This window comes from Ranitomeya variabilis, chromosome 5 (genome assembly GCF_051348905.1).
Source record: "Ranitomeya variabilis isolate aRanVar5 chromosome 5, aRanVar5.hap1, whole genome shotgun sequence".
Lineage (NCBI taxonomy): Eukaryota > Metazoa > Chordata > Amphibia > Anura > Dendrobatidae > Ranitomeya > Ranitomeya variabilis.
This window is the reverse complement of record NC_135236.1, coordinates 287,447,432-287,463,251: the sequence shown is the minus strand read 5'-3', so window position 1 is coordinate 287,463,251 and position 15,820 is coordinate 287,447,432. Positions and strand designations below refer to the sequence as shown.

At 43.2% G+C, this 15,820-nt stretch overlaps 1 protein-coding gene across 1 annotated transcript in view; it reads right to left on the bottom strand.

Annotated features, from left to right (window-relative positions):
• The window catches only part of CEP41 (centrosomal protein 41), an 80,076-nt gene that overhangs the window by 17,957 nt on the left and 46,299 nt on the right, over positions 1-15,820 (bottom strand). The window contains exons 7-8 of the mRNA XM_077264437.1: positions 14,141-14,310; positions 3,568-3,635 (exon numbers count right to left, since the gene is read on the bottom strand). Coding sequence (XP_077120552.1) covers positions 3,568-3,635; positions 14,141-14,310 — 238 coding nt within the window. The remainder of the gene's footprint in view (positions 1-3,567; positions 3,636-14,140; positions 14,311-15,820) is intronic.

The following is a 15,820-nucleotide window of genomic DNA, read 5'->3' as shown; positions in this document are numbered from 1 at the left end:
GCCCCGACGTGCACCCAAACAGTGGTTTACCCCCACATATGGGGTACCAGCATACTCGGGACAAACTGGGCAACAATTATTGGGGTCCAATTTCTCCTGTTACCCTTGTGAAAATAAAAAATTGCTTGCTAAAACATCATTTTTGAGGAAAGAAACATGATTTTTTATTTTCACGGCTCTGCGTTGTAAACTTCTGTGAAGCACTTGGGGGTTCAAAGTGCTCACCACATATCTAGATAAGTTCCTTGGGGGGTCTAGTTTCCAAAGTGGGGTCACTTGTGGGTGGTTTCTACTGTTTAGGCACATCAGGGGCTCTGCAAACGCAACATGACGCCCGCAGACCATTCCATCAAAGTCTGCATTTCAAAAGTCACTACTTCCCTTCCGAGCCCTGACGTGTGCCCAAACAGTGGTTCCCCCCCACATATGGGGTACCAGCGTACTCAGGACAAACTGGACAACAACTATTGGGGTCCAATTTCTCCTTTTACCCTTGTGAAAATAAAAAATTGTGGGCTAAAAAATAATTTTTGAGGAAAGAAAAATGATTTTTTATTTTCCCGGCTCTGCGTTATAAACTTCTGTGAAGCGCTTGAGGGTTTAAGGTGGTCACCGCACATCTAGATTAGTTCCTTGGGAGGTCTAGTTTCCAAAATGGGGTCACATGTAGGGAAGCTCCAATGTTTAGGCACACAGGGGCTCTCCAAACGCGACATGGAGTCTGCTAACGATTGGAGCTAATTTTTCATTCAAAAAGTCAAATGGCGCTCCTTCCATTCCGAGCCCTGCCATGTGCCCAAACAGTGGTTTACCCCCACATGTGAGGTATCCGTGTACTCAGGAGAAATTGTCCAATACATTTTAGGATCCATTTTATCCTGTTGCCCATGTGGAAATGAACAAATTGAGGCTAAAAGAAATTTTTTGTGAAAAAAAAGTACTTTTTCATTTTGAGGGATCAATTTGTGAAGCACCGGGGGGTTCCAAGTGCTCACTATGCATCTACATAAGCTCATTGGGGGGTCTAGTTTCCAAAATGGGGTCACTTGTGGGGGAGCTCCAATGTTTAGGCACACAGGGGCTCTCCAAACGCGACATGGTGTCCACTAAAGATTGGAGCCAATTTTTCATTGAAAAAGTCAAATGGCTCTCCTTCCCTTCCGAGCTCTGTCGTGCGCCCAAACAGTGGTTCCCTCCCACATATGGGGTATCGGTGTACTCAGGACAAATTGTACAATAACTTTTGGTGTCCAGTTTCTCTTTTTACCCTTGGGAAAATAAAAAAAATTGTTGCTAAAACATCATTTTTGTGACTAAAAAGTTAAATGTTCATTTTTTCCTTCCATGTTGCTTCTGCTGCTGTGAAGCACCTGAAGGGTTAATAAACTTCTTGAATGTGGTTTTGAGTACCTTGAGGGGTGCAGCTTTTAGAATGGTGTCACTTTGGGGTATTTTCAGCCATATAGACCCCTCAAACTGACTTCAAATGTGAGGTGGTCCCTAAAAAAAAATGGTTTTCTAAATTTTGCTGTAAAAATGAGAAATCGCTGGTCAAATTTTAACCCTTATAACTTCCTAGCAAAAAAAAAATGTGGTTCCAAAATTGTGCTGATGTAAAGTAGACATGTGGGTAATGTTATTTATTAACTATTTTGTGTCACATAACTCTCTCGTTTAACAGAATAAAAATTCATAATTTGAAAATTGCAAAATTTTAGCCAAATTTCCATTTTTTTCACAAATAAATGCAAAAATTATCGACCTATATTTACCACTACCATGAAGCCCAATATGTCACGAAAAAACAGTCTCAGAACCGCTAGGATTCGTTGAAGCGTTCCTGAGTTATTACCTCATAAAGGGACACTGGTCAGAATTGCAAAAAATGGCCAGGTCATTAAGGTCAAAATAGGCTGGGTCATGAAGGGGTTAAAGCCTCGGATCTCCCAGTAACTGAGGAATATACCGTGTATTGGAACTGTGTAATGTGCTATCCAAATCATTTACAAAATCACTTACAAAGCTTTCTTCTGCTTTCAAAATGAAAGACACGATTCTCACTAATCCTTCTATAAAAAAAAGGATTCCTCCTCTAATAAATCAAATAGCAGATCTGAAACTGACTAGGATGTTAGAAGACCTGACACCCCTGGACTTAACACATCTGCTCAGATATCTTCGCTAAGATGACAATAAAAGACTAAGAACCGCAAGGTTCGAAACACGTCTGCCCATGCTATTCTTCCCATACTAGGGGTTGTGATTTTTATGCTGATTTGATGACTCATCTTAAAGACATTTTTCAATAAAATGTAAAAGTTTTTATGGGACTGTTTGAGCTGGATTCCCTACTTGATTGATTGCTCTTCCTGCCGCACTGCAGTTTCCTGCTCGGAGTCCTGGAAGATGTGATGGGCGAGCTGACTTTTTTTGTACTTTTTTTTGCCATACAAGACTTACCGGTAAGTACGACAATTCAACAGGTACTCGAAACTCAAAATGCGTTCATTTCCTCAGAAATTATGAATACCAACATGAAAATCGACAACACACAAAGTATCGTTTTAGATCTGCAACAAAATCAAAAACAAACTGCAGCTTCCTTTAAATCACTACAGAAGGAGGTACAAACTTTAAAGATGCAAATTGCCAGTTCTGAAGACCTTGTAAGGAAAAATCACTTGAAAATTAGAGGAGTACCGGAAAAAGCAAATTTATCAGTTAGATAACTTTATTACCAACATGGCATCCCAACTCATCCTAGAATTATCTAAGGAAAAAATTGTCCTTAATGCTCGTAGGATCCCAAAACCTCATCATCTACCCAAAGAAACGCCAAGAGACATTATTTGGAACTTCTGCTCTTTCTAAATAAGGAATTAATGCTTTCCCTGATGAAGGAAGAAAAGAAACCGCGCCATGGTTCATTTCTTATTTTCAAGGACTTTTCTAGTACTATACAAGCAAGGAAAGCTTTCCAGAACCCTACAAAAAGGAGCTGATCCGAGCTGGAATTAGATGAGTTGACATTTTCTTCTACCTTAGAGACCTATTATGAAAACACAATATACTCCATATCATCTCCTGAGGGTGGGCTAGATCTTCTACAAAGACTTAATATCTGTCCTACAACAGAATGGGAACACAACTTCAATGCTTAATTGGATTACAATTTTTTTATTATTATTATTTTCCTGCAAAAAGGTTCACCTTTAACTAAATTTGATGGCTTACTCAATGTCACCGTAACCTGGATTGCAAATCATTTTCCTTTTAAATAACTTTCTAAAAAAAAAGCAACACTGAACAACAGACTGGATTATAATTTTTATATACCTACCTGGATTATAAAACTGGAGTATAAAAGAACAGATTGGCTGGTTCATCAGACATTAGTCTAATGTGTATGGGGGCCTTATCTATTCTCTAAAGGGTATGGGCACTTTTAGTCTGACTTTCAAGTAGAGGACCATTTAAAGTGCCTAGGCCTTAGGTCATCATGATCAACAAATAAGGCCCATAAAAACCATATATAATTATTACTATATGGAGGGCACAAAAGGATACATAACTCAGGATTTCTGTTGTGAATGGATTCATTGTTCTGGAAAGCATTGCAGTAGGATAGCTGTAAGCTGCAAAGAAAAATAAATATATTAAGCACAAATTAAAGCAGATCACATGGCAAATCATAGTATTCTTTATACATAGGTGTCGAAGCTTTTCATCAATACATTTGGGGCATTCTATGTACTTCATTATTTGTGCAAATAATTTAATTATTTATTTATATAGTGCTATCATATTCCACAGCACTTTACAGATATCATTACTGTCCCCAATGAGGCTCACAATCTAAATTCAGTATCCTTTGGCGTGTGGGAGGATGCTGCAGAAAACCCACGCAGACACCGGTGAGAAGTGAGAAAAATAGAGGCAAAAATTAAATTTATGGGATCAAATAACTAAAATTTGGCATGTTCATATGTATTCACCCCTTTTGCTATGAAGCCCCTAAAAATTTCTGGTGCAAGCAATTACCTTCATAAGTCACATGTTTAGTGAAAGTAAGTCCTCGTATGTGAGTTCTAAGTGTCACATGGTCTGTCATTGTATACACCTTTTCTGAAAGGCCGCAGAGGCTGCAACGCCAATAAGCAAGAGGCACCCCTAACCAAACAACACCATGAAGGCCAAAGAGATCTCCAGCCAAGTCAGGGACAAAGTTGTTGAGAAGTACAAGTCAGGGTTATGCTATAAAAAATACCCCAACCTATGACAATCCCCCGGAGCACCATCAAATCCATTATCATCAAATGGAAAGAAGATGGTAACACCACAAACCTGCCAAGAGTGGGCCACCAACAAAAACTCGCAGTCCGGGCAAGGAGGTCGTTAACCAGAGAGGCAGCACAGAGATCAATGGTAACCCTGAAGGAGCTGCAAAGTTCCCAAGCAGAGACTGGAGTATCTGTCCATACGACCATAATAAGCCATACACTCTATAGAGGTGGCCTCTATGGAAGAGTGGGCATAAAAAAGCATTAACTTACACACAAAAATTGTTATACTCATGTTCAGTTTGCCAAAAGACATGTGGGAGACTCCCCAAATGTATGGAGGAAGGTGCTGTGGTCAGATGAGACCAAAATTGAACTTTTTGACCACCAAGGTAAAGGCTATGTCTGGCACTAAAGCCAGCTCATCACCCCAAAAACACCAGTAAAACATAGTGGTTGTAGCATCATACCCAGGGGCATGTTTTTTGGCAGAAGGGACAGGGAAAATTGTCAAAGGAGTAGATGGACGGTAAGAAATACAGGGATATTCTTGAGCAACTCCTGTTTCAGTCTGTCAGTGGTTTGAGACTGGGACGGATGTTCACCTTTCAACAAAACTGCTAAAGGAACACTTGAGTGTTTTAAGGGGAAGCGTGTACATGTTTTGGAGTGGCCTAGTCAAAGCCCAGACCTTAATCCAAATGATAATCTGTGGTCAGACTTGAAGATTGCTGTTCACCAGAGGAAACCATCTAACTTGAAGGAGCTGAATCCGTTTTGCCTGGAGGAATGGGCAGAAATCCCAGTGGAAAGATGTGGAAATCTCAAGAGACTTATCCAAAGTGGCTTGCAGCTATAACTGCCTGAAAAGGGTGCTCTACAAAGTACTGACTTTAGGGGGGTGAATAGTTATGCACACTGACGTTTTCAGTTATTTTGTCCTATTTGTTGTTTGCTTCACAATAAAAATAAAAACAAAATGTTCACAGTTGTAGGCATGTTCTTTACATGAGCTGATTCAAGCCCTAAAAAAAAACCAGAAACTCAAATTCCAGGTTGTGAGGTAGCAAAACACTAAAATTGCCACTGTAAAAAAGAGTCTTTGTAATGTAATGCAGTTACCGTATATACTCGAGTATAAGCCGAGATTTTCAGCCCCAAAAAAGGGGCTGAAAGTGCCCCTCTTGGCTTATACTCGAGTCATGGTCGGCAGGTGATTGGGAGCTACGACTGTCAAATACTCACCTGCTCCTGACGCGGTCCCTGCATGTACCACGGTCTCCGGGCGCGGCAGCTTCTTCCCCTGTTCAGCGGTCACTGGTACCGCTCATTAAAGTAATGAATATGGACTCCACTCCCGGAGTATGCCCACAGACCGATCAGTAACATGAGCGTTCAGTGCATGCAGAATATATATCGTGTTATCAGCTGCACATCACTTGCTGATGGATATGTGCTGACGAAATCAAGGATTATTAAGAACGCTTAAAAATCATTTCACCTGACGAACATTTTTGCTCATTCGTCAGGTGATTGGCAGACTGTTTACACAGGCCAATAATCGGGAAACACCAAGGTTACTTACCGGTAGCCGGTTTTTCCGGAGCCCATGACAGCACACCTGAGAGAGGGATCCGCCCAGTCAGGACAGGAAACCTACTGAAAGAAAAGGGCGGTACCTCTCCCTCGCTTCAGTTGGATTTCCAGAGCATGAGAGGCCCTTTTGGTTAGTACCTGGTAATCCATCACCACATTATAAATATAACAAAATACACCCAGCTAAAAAGTGCGCACCAAAGGGTGAAAAAAGAAGGGAGGGAATATACAGGTGCTGTCATGGGCTCCGGAAAAACCGGCTACCGGTAAGTAACCTTGGTGTTTTCCCGTCTCCCATGACAGCACACCTGAGAGATTTTTGGAGAAAGAACCACCTTAGGGAGGGACCACCGCTTGTAGCACCCTTCTACCAAAGGTAAGGTCAGACGAGGAGGATAGATCTAGCCGGTAGTGTCTAAAGAAGGTAGACGGAGAGGACCAGGTAGCGGCTTTACAAATTTGATCTATCGATACCTCTGCTTTTTCAGCCCAGGAAGTAGACACGGCCCTGGTGGAGTGAGCCTTGATGCCATCAGGGATCGGGGCGCCACAGGAAGCATAGGATAATGAAATAGCCTCCCTAATCCACCTAGCAATAGTACCCTTGGATACCCCATATCCTTTCCTACTACCCTGGAAGGCTACGAAAAGGGATTGATCTTTTCTCCACTGATTAGTCAAGGATATGTACTGCACAATAGCCCTCCTCACATCCAGTGTATGAAATTTTGCCTCCCCTGGGTTCCTAGGATTATTACAAAAGGAGGGCAACACAATCTCTTGACTTCTATGAAATTTAAGTACAACCTTTGGAAGGTATGCCGGATCTGGTCTGAGTACTACCCTGTCATCAAAAATTTGCGTGTAAGGAGGGGAGACGGACAGGGCCTGTAAATCACTCACCCTACGGGCTGATGTTAACGCAACCAGGAGTACCGTTTTAAGAGTGAGTATCTTTAATGATGATTCCTGCAGGGGTTCAAATGGACTATTGGTTAGAGCATTTAATACCAGATTTAAATCCCACGGGGGAAGTCTCTGAATTTTTATCGGTCTAGACCTACTACAGGATTTAATAAAGCGGGACACCCATCTATTGGAGGCAAGATTGCAATTATATAAGGCACCTAATGCCGACACCTGGACCTTGAGTGTATTGGTTGCCAACCCCAGTTGTAAACCCGCTTGTAAAAATTCTAAGATGGTACCCACAGGAGCCTTGTCCCCCAAAGGTTGCCCCGAAAAATCCAGAAACTTTTTCCACGTTCTACCATAAATTCTAGATGTTACTGGTTTTCTACTTTTTAATAAGGTGGAAACTAACCCCGGCGAAAACCCCCGCCTACTCAGTAATGCCCTCTCAAATTCCAGGCTGCAAGATGGAAGCCCTTCACCTGAGAGTGGCATATTGGGCCCTGGGTTAGTAGGTCCGGAATCTCTGGTAGGATCCACGGATCGGTTATAGACATTTGTCTCAGGAGGGAGAACCAAGGTCTTTTCGGCCAAAATGGAGCAATCAATATTACTCTCGCTTGCTCCATTCTGATTTTCCTCACTACTGCTGGTATCATTGCTATTGGTGGAAACACATACGCGAGACTGAAATCCCATTGAATCTGCAGGGCATCTACTGCGAAGGGATTCTCCCTCGGGTCTAGTGAACAGAACCTGTCTACCTTCCTGTTGTTTAGAGTGGCAAACAAATCTATCACAGGTAAGCCCCAGGCCTGCACTATCTCTTGAAAGACCCGGGGATTTAAAGACCACTCCCCCTGCCTCAGTGTCTTGCGACTTAGGTAGTCTGCTCTCGAATTCTCGATTCCCCTTATGTGAAGAGCAGAGAGGGATAGCAGGTGGTGTTCTGCTATTTGTAGGAGGACAGACGCTGACTTCATTAGGGAAGGGGATCTCGTCCCCCCTTGGTGGTTGATATATGCCACCACTGCGCGATTGTCCGACATGACCCTGGTATGGTGGCCCTGAATGATGGGAAGGAAGTGTTTCACAGCTCTTTCTACTGCCCATAATTCCCTTAAATTTGACGCTTGTTGTGACTCTAGATGGGACCAAGATCCCTGAACAGAGAGAGTCCCTAAATGAGCTCCCCATCCTGTACCGCTTGCGTCTGTGGTGATGACCTGTTCTATCGGAGTTACCCACTGGACCCCAGATGTTAAATGATTTCTTATGGTCCACCATTTTAGGGAATCCGTTACCCCCAATGAAAGACACAGCTTGCCCTCTAAACGCCCTTTTAACAGTTTTTGCGCCGACAGGACCTCCCATTGTAATAATCTTAGGTGGAATTGAGCCCATCTTACTGCGGGTATACAGGACGTCAGAGAGCCCAGCAAGGACATTGCTTTTCTCAAAGTCATTACAGGGTGTTGAATTGCTGTTTCCACAAGATTTTGGATTTTGACCAGCTTGTTTTCTGGTAGAAGACAAAGCTGACGCCCGGAGTCCAGAACCAGGCCTAGAAAGGACTGAACCGGCTCCGGCGTCAACCTTGATTTGGCAAGATTTATTTTCCACCCCAGCAATTCTAGTGTCGTCATAACCTCTTCTATTTGTGACAGGCAGTGCGCCGCTGAGTTCCCTATTATCAGGAAGTCGTCCAGATATGGAACAATTACCACGTCCCGTGAGCGGAGGAAGGACATGACCTCTGACATCAGCTTGGTAAAAATTCTTGGCGCTATTGACAGGCCGAACGGGAGGGCAGTGTACTGATAGTGCCTGAGACAACCTTGGACATAAACCGCTACCCTTAGGAATTTTTGAAAATCTTGATGAATTGGGACGTGATAATAGGCGTCTTTTAAATCGATAGCTGCCATGAAGCACTGTGGGAACAAGAGTTTTATCGCTGTATTTACAGACTCCATTTTGAAGGAACAGTTTACTACCGATTGATTGAGGCGTTTTAGATTGACGATAGTTCTTAGTGACCCGTCTGGTTTTTTTATCAAAAAAAGAGGGGAATAAAAACCTTTTCCCTGTTCCTTCCACGGGACTTCTATCAAAACACGTTTTGAAACCAGCTCTAGTACCTCTGTTTCCAAGGCTAGCTGCTCTTCCGGGGTTTTTCTTTGGGGTGTTGAAATAAAAGTCCGTCGCGGTGGATAAACAAAATCTATTTTTAGGCCGTCTTTGACCACCATCAGAGCCCAATGAGAGGGGGAGATGTTTACCCAGGCTGGGAAAAAAGATGAAAGCCTCCCCCCTACTGGCCTGGCGTCATTGGGAGGGCTTTTTAGTTGAAGTTGAGGGACCTTTAAACATATATCCACATCCCCTTTTGTCTCTGGAGTCCCAGCCCCTTCTGTCTCCCGGGGGGCGGCCTCTACTAAATTTGCCCCTCCGAAAATAAGGCCTTCTAAAGTCCACTGGAAAGCGAGGAAAACCCTTTTTCCTGTCACCGGCTTTTTCCAGAATGTCCTCCAACTTTTTACCGAAGAGGAAATGGCCATCACAAGGTATAGAACAGAGTCTGTTTTTTGAGGGCAGGTCTCCCGGGCACCCCTTTAACCAGAGAGCACGCCTAGCTGCATTGGATAAACCTGCAGCTCTGGCCGCCAACCTTACGGAATCTGCTGATGAATCTGCTATAAAGGCGGCTGCCCCTTTAGCCATAGTCACATTAGATAAAATTTCGTCTCTTGGAGCTTTAGATGTCAACTGCTCCTCTATTTGCTGTAGCCAAACAATAAGGGAACGAGACACACAGGTTCCTGCAATTGCAGGTTTCAGAGCGCCTGCGGTTGCTTCCCAGGTGTGTCTTAAGAAACCGTCCGCCTTTTTATCTAAGGGGTCCCTTAATACCCCAGAGTCCTCTAAGGGAAGGGATATCTTTTTAGAAGATTTTGCTACTGCGCCATCAATTTTAGGCACTTTATCCCAAGTCTCTGAATCTTTTTCCTCAAAGGGGTAACGTCTTTTAGAAGCCGAGGGCAGATTACCCGATTTTTCCGGCTTTTTCCATTCTTTGTCAATAAGGGCTTTTATTTTGGAGTTAACGGGAAACGTACGTTTTCTTTTTTCCTCCAACCCTCCGAACATAATGTCCTCCAGGGATTTGGCTGTCTTCTCATCTTTTAGGCCCATAGAAGCTCTAACGGCTTTAACCAGTTTGTCCATGTTTTCGGTAAGAAAGCATGGACGCCCCCCAATATCACTATCTGAAGAGGAGCCAGGGGACTTAGAGGCGGAGGAGCAGGGAGACAATGGATCCTCCTGATATTCCTCTTCAGAATGAGAAACCTCCGACGCGGAAACTGGTTCTGGGTCTCTACTACCCTTTTTCTTAAGGGCCGCTTTAACAGAGCCTTCTACTTCTGCTCTAATTATTGCCCTTAGACTAGAGGCAAAGTCAGGGGTTTCTTCCTGGATGGTTTTTTGAATACAATCTAAGCAAAGACTTTTCTGCCACTGGACTGCCAACGGAGCTCTACAGAGGGCACATTCCTTATTCCTGGTCTTGGAGCTAGCCTTCCTCGGCGCCTGCCAAGTAAACAGAAAATGTAGCCTATTACCACCAGGGTGACATTCACGTAGATCACTCACCACCCGCTGACCACAAACGGTACCGGAATCTGAGGCGGACTAGGAGCACGTGGAACGATTCTTCTGGGGGTAGAATCCTGAGACGACCGACCAGGGCGTTTGCCACTCCTTGCGCTCGAGCGGCTATCTTTTTTGGTACGCTGGTGAGCAGGCGTATCACTTGACAGGGGCTCACGCTGCTGCTGCTGCTGTAAAGGCTGCTGCTGCTGCTGGAGTTCCATACGATCCTCCATGTCTGGAATAGCTGTATGGAAATGAGCGTTGCTCCAGCGTTATTTCTCCCTTAATAAAGGGTACTCGTGCTCTCCACCTCTTCCGGTGACCGTTGCGCTCTTTTTCCTTCCCCTGGATACCGCCAGGTAGCCTGTGGCGTTACCGGCGTTCTCTGCATGGGCGCCGCCATCTTGGATCCGGCGCGCCGGTCTGACGTCACGCGGGCACGCCCACTCCCAGCGTACCTTGCGCGCAACGTCAGCCGCGCATCCGGAAGTGGCCCAGCTAAGGGGGAGAGAGCGGCGTGGCGGACAGAGACCGGCCCCAGGAGTCCGGACTGTGCCGGACCGACGCCCGCACGTGCGCAAGAGCCCTATGGGATCTGCGAACGGCGCTACCGCTCCTGAAGGCCGACATACAGGCGCCCTGCCTGTGCTTCCAGTGCCGGGACAGGAGCGGGTAAGAAGATCTTCTGTTAATAAAATCGAACCGCCGTTCTTCAGCACAAGGGGTTCCCATCAGGACAGGAAACCCAACTGAAGCGAGGGAGAGGTACCGCCCTTTTATTTCAGTAGGTTTCCTGTCCTGACTGGGCGGATCCCTCTCTCAGGTGTGCTGTCATGGGAGACGGGAAAACAAGGGTTCCTAGGACACTAGGATTCTCTGCCGAAGTAAATAATTAGCCGTCAGTTAGATATACAAGCTTATATAATTAATGGTATATCCTTATATTACTGTGGATGTGTTCCCAATTCCCCTAAAGTAGGAGCGCACTACCTTCTGCATGGGGGTCACATACGGCCCGTGATGCCCTTTTGTGCGGTCCTTAACTATCTGGTCATAGACAAGCCTGAAATTATCTAGTGCCTGATTATATGTATTTTCCGTGTTCGGGAGTAGATGAGTGGCAGGCAACAATGTAGGGATGGGTAACAATGTTACACACAGTAGTGTGGCCATGCCATTCTCTATACAAGGAGTAGAAGGGAAACAAACGGCTGTCAGCGTCTCACAAACTACAAAAGATAAAGCTGAATCCATCGTCTCTTCCTTTCTGGACTGAAAATGGAAGAGGACCTCTATCCCCCCAATAGGTGTATGTAGTGAAGTTTTTTTGCAGCCTATATGGTTGTTTCAATCTGAGAATGTGCTCAGACAATTGCAATGTGTGAGGTTATTTGTACCCATTGAAATGTAAAATGCTAAGGAATATGCTGGAGTTATACAAGGAAAATTATTACTTTTATATAAATAATGTAGCCTGGAAGTGTTCATCCATTATATATTTGCCAAGAGAAAGAAAAACAACCCATCCACTGCCGTATCAACAAACCTAGACAAAACAAACAATGCCATTTTTAATCATAGTCTATGAAAACATCTTTTATTAGGACATACAAACTAGCAAAATAAAGAATATAACAAATAACAAAAATCCAATTAATTTACCCTTAACCACTTTGGAACATATCCCCGATCATGTCCCCAATAGATTTCAAAAAGCAAATTAATAGTGAAGCTTACTGAAGGGCACACCCTAAAGTCATAGAGGACACGCGCAAAAATCGTAGAGGACACGCGCTGAAATCGTGGAGGACACGCGCTAAAATCGTGGAGGACACGCGCTAAAATCGTGGAGGACACGCGCTAAAATCGTGGAGGACACGCGCTAAAATCGTGGAGGACACGCGCTAAAATCGTGGAGGACACGCGCTAAAATCGTGGAGGACACGCGCTAAAATCGTGGAGGACACGCGCTAAAATCGTGGAGGACACGCGCTAAAATCGTGGAGAACACGCGCTAAAATCATGGAGGGCACGCGCTAAACATCACGGAGGACACGCGATAAAAATCACGAAGGACACACGCTAAAGTCATGGAGAACCTGCGCTAAAATCATGGAGGGCACGCGCTAAACATCACGGAGGACACGCTAAAAATCATGGAGGAAACACGCTAAGAGGTTAAACAATTAACGACAGGATACATTAAGAAATAGCTATATCCTCATGTTATAACATGGACTGAACGAATATGTTTTATATAAGTATTTGAGATTTACAGGTCTTTGAGTGATTATGAAGTTTTTATATATTTTTGCCACAATTCATCAATTACTTGCGCAAACAGACACACCCTACCCCTCAAAAGGGGATGGCTGTTTTTTCTGTATATTATACCTGAAGAAGGAGAGCGGGAGTTGAGAGCTCACCACGTTTGCTTAATTTCAGTGCACAGAAATCTGTGTCCGATGGGTGCCGATTCCGCTGGTGGGGCACAGCTATCCATAGGAACAAAAGTGGAAGGTTTGAGGCACGACCATCCGGTGATTAAAAAAATATTTATTGAAAAATGATTGACCCATGAGATAGAAGTTAAAACTAACCTGTATCGGATACATCCAACTGTAACATTTTTCAATAAATATTTGGTTTAATCACCAGATGGTTGTTCCTCAAACATTCCACTTTTGTTCCTCTGAAGGAGTTGATCCAATTCCGAAAATGTTTTTTTTAATACATCCATTCCCTCCATGCCTTGTTCATCACTACATCCTTGGCAGCGCCTGGACAACACCGCCGGCTTCTCTTTATTTCCATTATGTATTTATTACTCTACACATGGTCCTACCTTCCGTGGAATACCTTTATTAATAAGGACGTTTCCCACCACAGAGAACATTGGCACAGCACTAGGATATGCCATCACTTGCTGATCAGTAAAAGTACAGCTGCCTGGACCCCCACAGAATCCTGCCTGGATCCCCAAAGAATCACAGAACTCTTTCACAGCTTTTCAATAGACACCAGTGCATTTGACCTGAATAGAGCTGCTAGAATGTGTTCACACAGCAGATTTGCGGAGGCTATTTCTGCAACAGGTAATATTTTATACTTGTGAATAGGATTATGTCTTCAGACCTCATTCCAATGAGTAGTACAGTTACCAAAATATCTGCATCCATCTGCTACTTGTGAATATACCGGTCACATACAGATTTGCCAATGAACTTTATAGCCGTTCCACCAAAAACTGCATCAAAATCGTTGACATTTTTAATGCAGATTTGTCACTAATTACACTCCGTGCCTTTTAAAAACTCAAATCTGTGTGTGGGATCCAGACCAAAAAATAGAATATGGATTCCAAATCCGAACCATAGGTCAATTACTGCTGCAGATTTTTACTCTGCATGGGCACGAGATTTGGCATAATCTCTTCCACTTTGATAGACAAGCCACAACCAACATGTATGCAAAGTGTGAACATACATGTACAGTTCTCCGCCCCTATGGCCAATATTGAGTGAATGTGAATTATCCAGCAGACACATCAATCCATAGAATTAATATGGAAAACAGGAACCTGAACTCAAAGGGACAGTGTCATATTTTGTAACAATGTGTTTCCTTTATTTCCCTACATATTAACCTAAAATACAAAGTTATTCCACTTGGAATCACTTGTACAATTATACACTGACCTCCAATGATATGGCACTGGTCATAACAGTCCTTGTCACGGACATCAAGGAGAAGGAATGGGCAATCTTGGTACGGCTTTTCCAGGGATCGGGGGCTGCACACAGGACCTTTTTTACTTGTCGTCTTTGGATCATTATCCAAGTCTAGTTCTCCAACTCCACTGATAACACTGTGAAAGGGAAAGCCGCAAAATGGCATATAAAAAAACTACTAAATAATAAAAAGGTAGGTAAACATCTGGCACGGTTTTGATAAAAAAAAAGTAATGTACTCCGTTAATGACAGCCACATTTTGCTTTGTTTTTTTTACAATTTTTCTCTATTTTCTTGAAATAGTCATATGTTTTTTTCGTCAACCTAGCCGTATGAGGTCTTGTTTTTTGTGGGATGCGTTGTAGTATTGAATGACATCATTCATTTTACCATATGCGGTTTCGAAAAATGTGAAAAAAATTCCAAATGAGATGAAATAGTGAAAATTCCAAATGAGATGAAATGGTGTTAACATTTATTTAGTGGCTTAATACAAAACTGAACATTTTGTGTAACCCATAACCTTTCATATTTTTATGTCAATGGGGCTTCACGGGGACTTGTTTTTCCTGTGTGGTGATCGGTAGTCATTTTTGGTTATACGCAACATTTTGGTATAATTTTTTTTTTTACATTTACCATATGGGTTAAATATTTTTAGAATTCCATAGATTGCACATACTTATTTACGGTAATCAAAGAAGAAAAGGACCAGCTCACCGTCATCACTTTAGTGAACGAATATAAACCAACTAATGATGGTAAAAACATAGCATGTCATTGCTAAAAGATGGGGCGATCATCAGACCACCGAACTATGGACTTTGCATCTGTCTTTTAGCTTTGACATGTTATTACCCTCACTGCTGGATTTATATTTGATCACTAAATAAAGTGTTTATTCCGTGGAGCTGGATCCTCTATGATGCCTATTTAATACCTTTAAAAAGCCTGTTAAGAACTTTTTTATGCTAGTTTTCATAGAGAACTTAAATCTGCACATTGTATATACTGTGCAGAATCACAGTCTCTTATGAAGCCAAGCTCATGACTGGTCTTCCCAGGAATACCAACAAAGGAAGATCCCTGGCGTTCCCAGAGGTGGGACCTGTATCTATAACTGTAACAGTCATTATTTAAAAAAAAAAAAAAAAAAATATATATATATATATATATATATATATATATATATATATATATATATATATATATATATATATATATATATATATATATATATATATATATATATATATATATATATATATATATATATATATATATATTTCTCTAGTCACCTTCCACGACGGCATATGGAGGTTGTCTCTTTGCCCTAATGGGGAACAGGAAACACAGAGGTTAAAAGGACCTCCCACCTCCCACTTGCCAGTGTCTTTCCTGTTCCCCATGGGACAGGGAGAGGTTTCTTCATGTGCTGTAGTGGCCGGTGACTACGGTACCTTTTGCAGGCGCTGCCTGTCTAACCGGGCAGCAGATGGTCGCCTCCGGCCTCCTCCTCGTGCTGCTCCCGTCGTCCTGCTCGCAGGTCCTCGGGACCCCCTCCCGGCCTTCCCGCGCCCCCACGAGGGCAAAGCAGGCCTGGGTTCCCTAACCGGGCTCCTCCTGGAGCTGCCCGGCGTCCTCCT